At 51.7% G+C, this 12469-nt stretch overlaps 1 protein-coding gene across 4 annotated transcripts in view; it reads left to right on the forward strand.

Moving 5' to 3' along the window:
• The first annotated feature begins 2474 nt into the window (after window positions 1–2474).
• CCN4 (cellular communication network factor 4) overlaps window positions 2475–12469 on the forward strand; it is a 41277-nt gene continuing 31282 nt past the window's right edge. For all 4 annotated transcript variants that reach the window (XM_030795001.1, XM_003256222.4, XM_003256223.4 and 1 more), the window contains exon 1: window positions 2475–2649. In XM_030795001.1, the coding sequence (XP_030650861.1) occupies window positions 2581–2649 (69 nt within the window). In that variant the 5' untranslated portion in view covers window positions 2475–2580. The remainder of the gene's footprint in view (window positions 2650–12469) is intronic.

The following is a 12469-nucleotide window of genomic DNA, read 5'->3' on the forward strand; positions in this document are numbered from 1 at the left end:
AATGGCACCTGTCAACAATGCTGGCCTCCTAGGATTTGTTTTTTTGCTTTGTTTGTTTGTTCTGTTTTGTTTTTTGAGACAGAGTCTTGCTCTGTCACCCAGGGTGGAGTGCAGTGGTGAGATCTCGGCTCACTGCAACCTCCGCCTCTGGGGTTCACACCATTCTCCTGCCTCAGCCTCCCAAGTACCTGGGACTACAGGCACCCGCCACCATTCCTGGCTAATTTTTTATATTTCTAGTAGAGACGGGGTTTCACTGTGTTAGCCAGGGTGGTCTTGATCTCCTGACCTTGTGATCTGCCCGCCTTGGCCTCCCAGAGTGCTGGGATTACAGGTGTGAGCCACCGCGCCTGGCCTGGGATTTGTTTTTAAGAGCATCAATAAGTTAATGAGAAGAAAATGACTGACATTTATTGGGCAGTCCTTACGTGCCCCCCACATACCCTGCCCTTCAATTTTACATATATGATTTTAGTAATTCTCATGTATCAATTGGTATACAACTTGACTCTAACAAATGAAAATTCAGAATAACTACAGTTTAAGCAATAAAATATTAAATTATTTCACATAATGAGAAGTCTGAATGGTGGTTCCAACAACAACATGAAGTCCCAACGACTCAGATCTTTTTTTTGCTTCTGCTCTACCATCCTCAGTTTGTTGACTTTTTATTCTCAGCCTCATATACCCAAAATGGCTGCTGCAGCTCCAACCATCACATTTGCACACAAGGAAAGAAAAGAATGAGTAGATGGTCATTCTCTTCCTGAGGAAGGGAATCTTTTCTAGAAAACCCTAGCAGGTTTCCCTTATGTCTCATTGGCCAGAATTGGATCAGAGGCACATCCCTAGGTCAGTAAATGGAGAAATCATTAGCACCATCTCTTCTGGGGTCATGTCTAGAGGGATCATAAACCCCTTCCATGAACACAAGCCTGCTGCTACCTCCAAGCAGCCACACATGCTTCAGCATCCCTTGTTAATAAGCTACAGGAAAAGAGACGAGAAGGAGTAACTGTCATTTAAACTGCAGTGTCGAGTATTCCTACTGAGACCTGGAGATGCTGAGAACTTGCCAAGGTGTGAGAGGAGCTGCAAGGGGGCCATTGTGGTTGGACATGGTGCACGAGAGGGAGAGAGGAAGAAGTGTACAGGCAGCCTGCTGGCCCAGGGGCCATGCCAGGACTGGGGATTCTGTGCTGTGTGATGGGCAGGCTTTAGACAGTTGTATCCAGAAGGTGATCTATACATGATGCTAGTTCAAGGATTGCTCTGAAATGTGTGGATGGTAGAGGGTGGGCAGGGAGGCTGGGTATCAGTCAGGAGTCTGTGGCAGTGGTCCCCGTGGGGAGCACAGGGCTGGACTAGGACAGCCCATAGAAGACATCTCATCTCCTTTCTTGCCCAACGAAGAGACTCAGTGGCAGCAGTGCAACAAGGGTGCAGGCCACGAACCCCAACCCCCCAGGGATAACAAGCATTCAGAGACACGTGGGGACAGCTCCAGCACCAAACGGCCTCTGACCAATGAGCAGAGAAGGCAAATAGCAAATGCATTACCATGGCTTTCACGTGTCATGAAGGTGATGCTGTAACCTGAGCCTCAGAGCTCATTTTATTTGTGAATTCCTATCATTTCTAGATGGGTGGACTGAAAGCCACCTCTTTCGCTTGCAGCTAGGGAGAGGGGAGTGAAAGAGGGCAAATGAAAACCAAAAGTAGGGTCGGGCGCAATGGCTTACGCCTGTAATCCCGGCACTTTGGGGGGCCGATGCGGGCGGATTACCTGAGGTAAGGAGTTTGAGACCAGCCTGGCCAACATGGTGAAACCTCATCTCTACTAAAAATACAAAAATCAGCTGGGCGTGGTGGCACATGCCTGTAATCTCAGCTATTCAGGAGGCTGAGGCAGGAGAATTGCTTGAACCTGGGAGACAGAGGTTGCAGTGAGCAGAGATCGCGCCACCGCACTCCAGCCTGGCCGACAGAGCAAGACTCTGTCTCAAAAAAAAAAAAAAGAAAGAAAGAAAAAAAGAAAAAGAAAAGGAAAAAGAAAACCAGAAGTAGGAGCAGCCTGAAGAAATGACAGGGAGTTGATTTCCCACTGGGAGCCCTCTCAAAGCCCACACACCCGCCTGCCTGGGGTAACAGTATCTCCTCCGCCATCCTGCACCCTCCCGCACTCCCCGCTCCCTACTGTAGTGAAAGATCTAGGCAGGATGACCCCAGCTCCTCTGTGAGAATTTCACGCCCTAGTGTGAAGTCATAGCCTTGTAACTTTCCCTTTAAGAACTGTCAGAGCTGGGGAGGCTGGCCAAGCTCAGGCTGGAGGTGGGGACAGAGGGAAGAAAGAAAAAAAAAAAGAGAGAGAGAGGCAGGAAAAGTTTTTTCGGAGGAAAATGCAGGGTTTGTCCTTCACCCTGACGTCAGATCTTGCTTTAATAAAACCCCCCAAGGGCTGCGGAAGAGGCATATCTGGTGCTCCTGATGGGCCGGCCAGTCTGGGCCCAGCTCCCCGGAGAGGTGGTCGGATCCTCTGGGCTGCTCGGTGGATGCCTGTGCCACTGACGTCCAGGCATGAGGTGGTTCCTGCCCTGGACGCTGGCAGCAGTGACAGCAGCAGCCGCCAGCAGCGTCCTGGCCACGGTGAGTCCTGCCTGGAGGGGCTCAGAGGGAGACCCAGCTCCCTTCCCTAGTGGGTCCTGCTGTATGGGGGCTGGTGGGCAGGATGAAAAGGGCCGGGAAGGTTTGGAGCTGGAAGGTGGCCACTTACAGGGCAAGGGCAGAGCCCAGGGTGAAGAGTCAGCTGCCCAGGTTGGCTAAAGCTGGCAGGGTGAGGAGGACGGTGCGACACTTGGGGAAACAAACTGCACAGGTCCAGCCTGCCCTCTCTCCCCACCTGAAACAGTGCAGAAAGAACAGGGCCCTCAGCAGAACCGGGAGTCAGGGGCCCGGCCTCCAGACCCGTCTTTGCCTAACCTGGCTGTGTGGCCTTGGGTGGGTCACTCACCCTCCCGGAGCAGTGTAAAGCGAGGAAGTTGTTAGAAGACTTCTAGAGTCTCTGAGTTTCAAAACTCCAAGACTCCAAGCATTGGAGATGCTACGAGGATGGGAGATGGAAAAAGCAAAAAAAAAAAAAAAAAAATGGAAAGAAAAATGCCAGCTTTCAACAAAAGCTCCTTATCGAGCAAACAGTGCTCAGGGTAATGTCTAACCCCAACTGCTGTCACCTCCGGTCTGCACAGCCCTCTGCAGTCTGCAGAGTGTCCATACTTGGGTCCTGCCTATGAAGCCTGCTGTTCCAGGGTGGGGGTGATGTGGGCACCCCAGAGTCTCTCTCTCTTCCACCTGCACCCCAGGGTACACCAAGGGGAAGGGACAAAGGTCTGCACCTCCAAAAGCCAGGGGAGTCACACATGTGACCATGTAGAGCCAGCCTGCTAGGGCAAGGCACGGTGAGGGAAAGGCAGAGGCAGGCAGTGCAGGGAGGGCAGGAGGTGGGTACCTGGCAGCTTCTGAGCCCCAGATTCCACAGCCCAGGGCAGGACCTGCTCCTGGCAGAACAGCCTAGAGACAGAGGGGTGATGGCAAAAGGGTGTTTATCCCCAAATGACACTGATGGCTTCCTTGGGGATTAAGAAGCCCCCTTCACAGATGAGGAAACGCAGTGTCGGGGTTAAGCCACTTGCCAGAATCAGACTCTGGGTCTGCTTCAGCCAGAACTGAGGCCGAGAGCCGACAGCAAACTGAAAGCTGGGAAATGGGAATTCCTCCCAATGCCTCGGTGTGTGTAATGATGGCGGGGAGTGGGTCTGTCTCATCTATGGTTAAATCCTCACGCCTGGCATCACGCCTGCCTGTAGTTGGTTCAGAACCATCTTACCAGAAAGTTACCAGCTCCATTTCACAAATGAAAGAAATGGAACGTGGGAGCAAGTAAAGGACTTGCCCAGGAGCTCCTCATTAGTAAGTGGCCAGGGCCCAAACTTAGATCTTCTGATGGCAGTTTCTAACCATTCCTACTTAGGGGAAGCTGACCATGTCCTACAGGAGTGCCCAGAAGGAGCTAAGTCAGTCTTTATTTCGGCTCTGGGTATGGCTGCGCCTTTATTTGGGTACAGCTTTGCAGGTTGCCATGTCTAGGAGGGCAGGGAGTGGATGGAGAAAAGGTGAGCGTTTGAGAGAAGCCAAAGTCTGAGTGGGCAGAGGAGGCGGGAGGTTTGAGCATGAGTCCAAGTACGCTGGAGCCCCAGTCAGCTCCCAGAACAGCCGGTGCTGAGGCGGAGTGAAGGACAGAGCTGAGGACTCAGCCAGAGGAGACCAGCAAAGGAGCAGAGCCTGTGGAGGGACCCAGGGAGCAGGTTGGAGGGAAGGCTCCCGGGACCAGCACAGGGTACCTCTCTTCTAGGCAGCCCCTGCCTGAGGAACCCAGACCACCCACCCCCGCATGCTTGTTTCATGATTTAGATGCTTCTGGGACCAAGGTGTGCATGGCACTGGAGTTCTCAGGATGTCCTGAAAGCCCCGCCCACTGTGTGGGCTGTGAGACTGATAGAAACGAGCTGGACTCCACTCGGGAACCAGCCTTGTTTCATAGCCAAATTCCATACATGGCCATCCTCCCAAATTAATATGCAAAGGGAGCACATGTCCAACCAGGGTCCCAGTGAGATCTTAATGCAAAAAAAAATGGTTGTAAATGTTCATATATAAGAATATGCACGTGAGAATTGCCAAGAAAACTTTGAAGAAGTAGAGTTACGAGGGGAACTTCTCTGGGAGATATGAAAGCGCTCTGTAAAGGTTCTGCAGTGGAAGGGGGAAGATGGCAGCCCAGGAGGAGATCAGCCGAGAAGGAAGGCACTGCAGTGATCTCAGGAACAGCCGAGAGTATTTGGGAATTTGGTCGGTGCTAAAGGTGTATTGCAGATATGACTTATGTTTTCATCTCTTTATTCTTCTCTTCTGCATTTATTGAGCATGTCCACCATGTGCTAGGAGAAAGGGCCTCCGTTTATGTGCATTAGCAAGCACTGAGCCCGCACATGTGTAAGACCTACCTCAGTTCACCCAACAAACATTTATTAGGCACATTCTACAATTCCCATAACCATATTATTTAGCAAGTGCAATTATCCCCCTTAACAGACATGAAAACTGAGACTCGGAGAGGTTAAGTAATTTGTCAAAGGTCACACAGCTGGTAATCAGGGGAGCTGACATTTGAACCTTGGTCCAGCTCTTGGTAATGTAGCCTCCTGCCTCCCTGGTCCAAGTGCAGAAACCAGGAGCATGTAGCCCCTGCCCCGACAGAGTTTACTGGCCAGCAGGGCAGGTGACAGGGGCAACATCAGCCAGAGTAGAGGGGCTGGAATCAGGCTCTGCCACTGGCCGTGTCGGCCTCAGTAAGTCCCTTTGCCACCTCATACCTCACTTTCCTCATTTGTTAATCGGGACTAACCGTCTCATCACACCAAGCTCCCTGCTGCTGAACGTGAAAACGTGACTGAGGAAAACCTCTCAGAAGCGTGTAATTCAGCAAACGAATGCTGAGTGATAAATTCCTGGGCAAGCATTAGGCCTGTGGTGGTCTATGTATAGGTCTACAGGTAAAACCCACATCTTCCCTCCCGTATCAGCGCATGTGGGATGTGCACAGCTGCACTGTGTGTGTGTGTGGGGGGTGTGTTTGTGAGAGGGTGTGTGGGGGTATGCGTATGGTGTGTATGGGGGTTGTGTGTGGTGTGTGTGGGTGTGTGTGTGTGGTGTGTGTGTATGTGTGTGTGCCTGTGTGGTGTGTGTGTGGGGGTGGTAGTGTGGGGGTGTGTGTGTGGGGTGTGTGTGGTGTGTGGGGGTGTGTGTGTGGGTTTGTGTGTGGTGTGTGTGGTGTGTGTGTGGTATGTGTGTGGGGTGTGTGTGGTCTGTGTGGTGGGGGTGTGGTGTGTGTGGAGGGTGTGTGTGGTGTGTATGTGGTGTGTGTGTGGGTGGTGGTATGGAGGGGTGTGTGGGGTGTGTGGGGTGTGTGTGGGGTGTGTGTGTGGGTTTGTGTAGTGTGTGTGGTATGTGTGTGGGGTGTGTGCGTGTGTGGTGGGGGGTGTGGTGTGTGTGGTGTGGTGTGTGTGGTGTGTGTGGGGATGTGTGTGGTGTGTGTGTGTGTGTGTGTGGTGTGTGTGTGGTGTGTTTGTGGGGTATGTGCCTGGGGTGTGTGGGGGGGATGTGTGGTGTGTGTGTGTGATGTTTGTTGTGTGTGGTATGTGTATGTGTGGTGTGTGTGGTATGTGTGTGGTGTGTGTGGTGTGTGTGAGTGTGTGGTGTGTGGTGTGTGTGTTGAGTGTGTATGTGGTGTGTTTTTGTGTATGTGTGTGGTGTGTGTCCTGTGTGTATATGGTGTGTTTGTGTGTGTGGTGCTTGTGTGTGTGGTGTGTGTGTGGTGTCTGTGTATGTGTGTGGTGTGTGTGTTGAGTGTGTATTTGTTCTGTGTGTGTTGTGTGCGTGTGGTGTGTGGTATATGTGTGTGTATGCATGGTGTGTATGTGTGTGGTGTGTATTGAGTATGTATGTAGTGTGCTTGTGTGTGTGGTGTGCATGGTGCTTGTGTGTGGTGTGTGTATGGTGTGTGCATGTTTGTGGTGTGTGTGTTGAGTGTGTATGTGGTGTGTTTGTGTATGTGGTGTGTGTGGTGTGTGGTGCGTGTGTGTGGTGTGTGTATGGTGTGTGTATGTGTGTGGTGTGTGTCTGTTGAGTGTATATGTGGTGTGTTTTTGTGGTGTGTGTGGTGTGTGTGTGTTGAGTGTGTATGTGTGTGTGTGGTGTGTGGTGCGTGTTTGTGGTGTGTGTATGGTGTGTGTATGTGTGTGGTGTGTGTCTGTTGAGTGTATATGTGTGTGTTTTTGTGTGTGTGTGGTGTGTGTGTGTTGAGTGTGTATGTGTGTGTGTGGTGTGTGGTGCGTGTTGTGGTGTGTGTATGGTGTGTGTATGTGTGTGGTGTGTGTCTGTTGAGTGTATATGTGGTGTGTTTTTGTGGTGTGTGTGTGGTGTGTGTGTGTTGAGTGTGTATGTGGTGTGTTTGCGTGTGTGGGGTGTGTGTGTGTGAACCTTGTGTTTGGGTGTGAGATACAAACTCATTCTCTGCTTCCAGAAGCAACTACAGAATAATGTGGGTCAAGTATATGGCAAAATATCCCCTTTAGAAAACAGAGAATGTGAACAATATGTCTTTTCACACCTCCTGTTTAGAGTTGGAATCTGAGTGAAGATTTCAAACCCCATCCAGGCCCCACACCGCCAACTCCCCACCCAGAGCCTCTTTGGGCTCCCTGAACCCCCTGCTGCCAGCTCAGGGCCCCTCCAGCCGACAGCTTATCTTGGATGCTGGCACGAGCACGGCACTGAAAGGCATTTCCCCCTCAGCATGGCATTTGGAGAAGGAGTGGGCACGGGAACAGGCCTCTGCCCAGCCAGCTTCTTGAGAGACAAAACGCTACCTTGTGGGCTGGGCAGCACTCCTGGCTCCACAGCAAGCCCCACCACGCACCCCCAGGTTTTAGAAAAGGCTCCTGCCCTGTGCCAGCAAAGCACCCACATGCCAGGAGGCTGCCCTTGGCTTTGTATAAACAGCAACCCAGGGATCTTCCCAGGAATCTCAGCCATCCTCTGGGCAGCAGGGAGGCAAACTCCAAGGGAGATGGGCTCTGATATGGGAGCAAGGATGGTGAAGCAGCCGTGGTCCAGGTGGGCTCCTGGGAGGGGCTGAGAAGGGGGCCAGCCACAGCCAGGAGGCAAAGTGAGCCAGGCAGGGTCACTGTGGAGGTTTCAAAGCAAGGCTTCAGCACAGCTCTCTCCTCATTCAAGGACGCTGTGGTGGGCCCCGCATCCCTGTGATGTGGATGATGGCAAGGGTTCACACTAAGAATGTGCCCACTCTACTCTGGGCACAGTGCCCTTTTGCACACACCTATGAGGCAGCAGTGTTGCTGTAATCTAGACCAGCCAGTCAGTAGCCACATGCGGCAGGAGGCCACTCAGCACTTGAAATCATGCTGGTCCCAGCTGAGATGTTCCAGAAGCATGAGATACACCATTGATTCCAGAGCCATGGTATGAATGCAAGAGCACAATATTCCCATTAATAATTTTTATATTAACTCCATATTGACCATATTTTGATAATATTTTGAATATACTGTGTTAAACAAAATCTATTATTCCACTAAACTTCATCTGTTTCTTATTACTTTTTAATACCACTACTAGAAAATGTAAAATTTCGTCTATGGCTCTTATTGTATTTTACTAGACAGTGTCGGCCTAGAAAGACACAAGTGTGCCTAAGGCTGTGATAACAGGTGGGGAGGGAGAAATGCCAAGGGTTCTAATCCCAGTGTCTCCAACTACGGGCTGTGTGCCCTCAGGCAAGTAGCCCAGCTTTTCTGAGCCAGGATCATCTCTGTATAAAGGAATATATTAATATTAGTACTATTGGCTTGTTAGGGGTGTTGAAGCGGGAATGAAGCAGAGACAAAGCCCACAAGGCCCCAGAACACCCAAGGGAAGGATGCTATTGTTCCAATAACAGGGCAGGGGGATCCCAACTTGAGTGGATGCGCCAGCTGCAGGCAAGGCCCAATCCAATGAGCAGGGGCTTATAATGACCTCAGGCTCAGCACCAGATGGCTGGGAGGAGGGGCAGGTGGAGGGGCAGGCTAATGGGTGGGCTGTCCTGGCTCAGTGCTGGGCATGTGTTCTAAAGATCCCACAGATTCCATAGCCTGGCCAGCTTACCTGGCACATTTAGAGGGTCAGTGAACACTTTTGGGTTATTGTGTAGGAGAAAGAAATGATGATGATGATGATATGATGATGATGGTGGTGGTGGTGGTGGTGGTGGTGGTGCCTGTAGGTGAGATGTGTATCTTACTAACCTGAGTCAGGATGACATGGTCCCTCAAAGCCGACTGTGAGTTTCTGAGCCTATTTCCTTTTTCCATGGACCCCAACAGACCCACCTATATGCCCAGCCACTTCCAGTTTCTAGAGGTGTGGTGCTGAGTGGTCTCACTGTGTTTAAACTGGAGGATGGTTCCAGTGTGGAACAGATGTTTATATTAGCAGAGAGGGGTATGTTTAGGACTTAGAGGGGGAAGCTCGGAGAACATGGGAGATGGTGAAAAACACGCTCTGGAACCCTGAACCAGAATTCCTAGAAAGATCTCACCCTCACACATCTGCACAGTAACCAGCACCCTGATGATTCTTATGTACACTTGATTTCAAACACCAGTGACTGAGAAATACTCTAGTCTCTCCCCCAGCTCTGACATTCCATTAACCAGTCAGCTCCCCTCCTCTTCCCCCTCTCTATGAAAGAAGGAAGAGAGACAGAGTCAAGGGAGAAGAGACTGCCTCACAAATGTGAATGATGGGCATTCCAGGGGATGCGATAAAATCTGAGCCCGCCTACCCCAGGGTCTCCAATCTGGAGGCAAGTTCAGGCTTGGGGCTTTGAGTGTGGATCTGCTAAGTCCTGATTAGGGGTAGGGGGTGGGGTGAGAGAAAATGAGAGCCCAGGCCCAAAGGAAAGGAAGGGAGGGGTCCACCCTGCAGCTCTAGGAATCCTGCTTTGAGTCTGGGAGTGGAGAAAGGCATGTGTGCTTTGAGCCTGCCCATGGCTGGGAGGGGATGGAGGCGGGTAATTCTAAGAGTAGGGGAATATCCTGAGAGAGCAGGGACTCATAGCCCTGCCCTCAGAGCAGAACAGTAGACTCCTTGCCTAGAGAGCTAGAAGACCAGGGGGAAATAGCTCCTGCTGTGTGGCTTTAGGCAAGACACTTGCCTTCTCTGTGTCATTTTCTCATCTTGAAAGATGAGGAGATTGGACTTGATCCCCAAGCTGGCTTCCAACTGGAGCTGCCATATATTCCGAGAGTCCACTCATTCATTCATCAGGCAGATCCATCATTTAACAAGCAGCAGGGGAGTTCATGCTGCTGCTTCTCTAGAAAGGGGTTGTCGGCACCCAAAATGTATGTCCCTTGCTCTAGGTGTCTATTTAGATGTGCTTTGTCCCTCTTACAGTGTCCAAAAATATTCTCCTTTCAGCCCACGTCTCTTTTGTCAATCCTCAAAGTGTAGCTGTGTTTCTGGCCCACAGCATCCTCATAAAACTGAAAATCACATAAGCACCTTGACATCCAAGGGGTCCCAACATCTCAGTGGTTTCCCAATTAGGCCCTCTCCCTGCTCTTCCTACACAAGCCTGTTTTCCCAGCCTCTTCCTTTGGTTCCTCTCCCATTCACCTTCTTTTCTACTTCATGAGCCTCACTGTCAAATACTCCTGAGTTCCGCCTCTGTGCACAGGGCCGAGCTGTTCCTTTGCTCTGAAATGCCTTCCCCATCCTTCTCTGATTCATGAAATTGAAGCCATCTGAACTGGCAGCCTCCCCCAAATGGAGCTGCAGACGTCCTCCTGTGGGCACCCATGGGTTCCTGTTCTTGCCCACATGGAAGGAAACACGTCACCCAGCTGGGACTCTCTGCTGGCCTTGCCCTGTGTTTGAGCCACCCTCCCTCCTCCCCCCACCCTCCTGCAAAGCCAAGCCCTTTGTCGCTCCCGGACCACCTGTGCTCTCAGGCCCCAGGGCCTTTGCACATGCTGTGCCCTCTAATAGGCTTGCCCATACACCTTCCCTGCTCTGTTGCTCTGTCATTGTCTATGCCTGCATATTGCAGGTGCTCACAGTGTACTTCCTGATGAAATGAATTAAAGCGAGAACCAGACCTGGCGTGGGTTGGGGAGGATAGGTGTCTAGGATATGGGCGAGGCCAGGAGGGAACACCACTGATTTTTTTTTTAAGTGGAAGCTTCATGCTGGGGAGGAAAAGGAGGGAATCTGGCAGGAGGGCCTGGACTCAACTGCTAAGAGGACTGAATGGCAAGCAGCAGCTTACGGGCTTGGTTCTGGAGCAAGGACAGAATGAGGAGTCAGAAGACTGGGGTCTCTGTAGGCTCTGCCTGCATCTCTGAGCCTCAAAGTCTTTATGTGAAAAAGGAAACAAGAAGAACGCCCCTCTGCTCGTGCCTGTGCTCCAGGCAGGGTAGTGCGGTGGTGAAGAGGAGGCGGGCGGCACACAGCCTGTGTCAAGAGCCAGCTCCACCACATCCCAGCCCCAAGCCCTTAAATTTCCTGGGCCTCAGTTTCTCATCCGTAAAATGGATGTAAATGCCCGTGTCACAGAGACCTTAGGACTAAGAAAGAGGACTCAGAAAGAGGTTGGGTGTGGAGCGTGTGTGGAGAAGGGGCTTGGAGGAGCCATAATTAGACAGGGAATGTCAAGCTGCTTTGAGGTTAGACAGCGTTGTCTCACGGTCCTTTTGGGAGCTCATGGACAACAGAGCTGGCAGGCACTGCATGGAGTGAGATTGCAGCCACCTGTCTTCCCAGCCATGCTATTTGTATTTAAATCTGTCCCCTACATACACATACACACACGCACACACAGGCACGCCTGCCAGTTGATTTCCTCGACAGCTGTTTCTGGCCCTGTGCTCCAGTGGCCAAGTCCTGATGCTTGCAAACTTTGGCTCTTAGATGATCAAAGAGCCAGCCCTTGTGGGGCCCTTAGTGTGAGCCAAGGGCCACAGTGAGCCCCTTCCCACAGGTCTCATCTGATGCTCACAAGAGCCCTGTGTGGCAGGAGCTCCCATCAGCCTCATTTTAAAGAGGAGAAAACTGAGGCGCAGAGAGTTTTATGCACTTTCATGGCATCCAAGGTTCAGAACACCACCGTGTGCCCCAAGCAGGCTGCCCAGACCAGCTCCTAGGCGTGTCCTTGTGTGTCAGTCCCTTAGGCCAGTTCTGTTTATCCCCATCTGAGCCAGGGATCCAGTGCAGGAGGAGAGAAGGGAGATGGAGTCGCACTCTGGGTGGTGGAGGGAGGACAGATAGACTTTGTCGCCTGCTTTATTTCCTTGATCCACGAACCATTGTCAGATGTGGGAGGCCCACAGTGATCCCTTCATCCCAGCCTGCTCTTGTTACAGAGAAAGTGACTTGTCCAAGGCCACCAGCTTCAGCATGGGGACTGGAGCCCAGGGCCTCTCGCCTCCAGGGAAGGAGCTCAGGAGACTGGAAGACGATCCCCACTACCCATCGGGCAGATGCCCACTCCGCCCTTGTAGGTGGAACAAGCCTGAGCTCAATGATAGCAAAGAGCTTCATTCTTCCACCTGTGCCTGTGTTCGCTGTGGCTCCAGGGCTGGCCCCCTCCGTGGTCACCCCATAGCCACTGCCAAGCCCAGGCCTGGGACATGAAAGGCCCTCGGTTACATTTGGTTATTCGAATGAACTGGAGAGTGGGCAAGAACAAGCTGCCTTAGGGGTCGCTGGAGGAGGATGGGACCTGGAGTCAAAACAGCTGACTGTGTCATTGTCTTGTTGTGTCTCAACCTTTTTGGGTTTCAGTTTC

This window comes from Nomascus leucogenys, chromosome 16 (genome assembly GCF_006542625.1).
Source record: "Nomascus leucogenys isolate Asia chromosome 16, Asia_NLE_v1, whole genome shotgun sequence".
Taxonomy (NCBI): Eukaryota; Metazoa; Chordata; class Mammalia; order Primates; family Hylobatidae; genus Nomascus; species Nomascus leucogenys.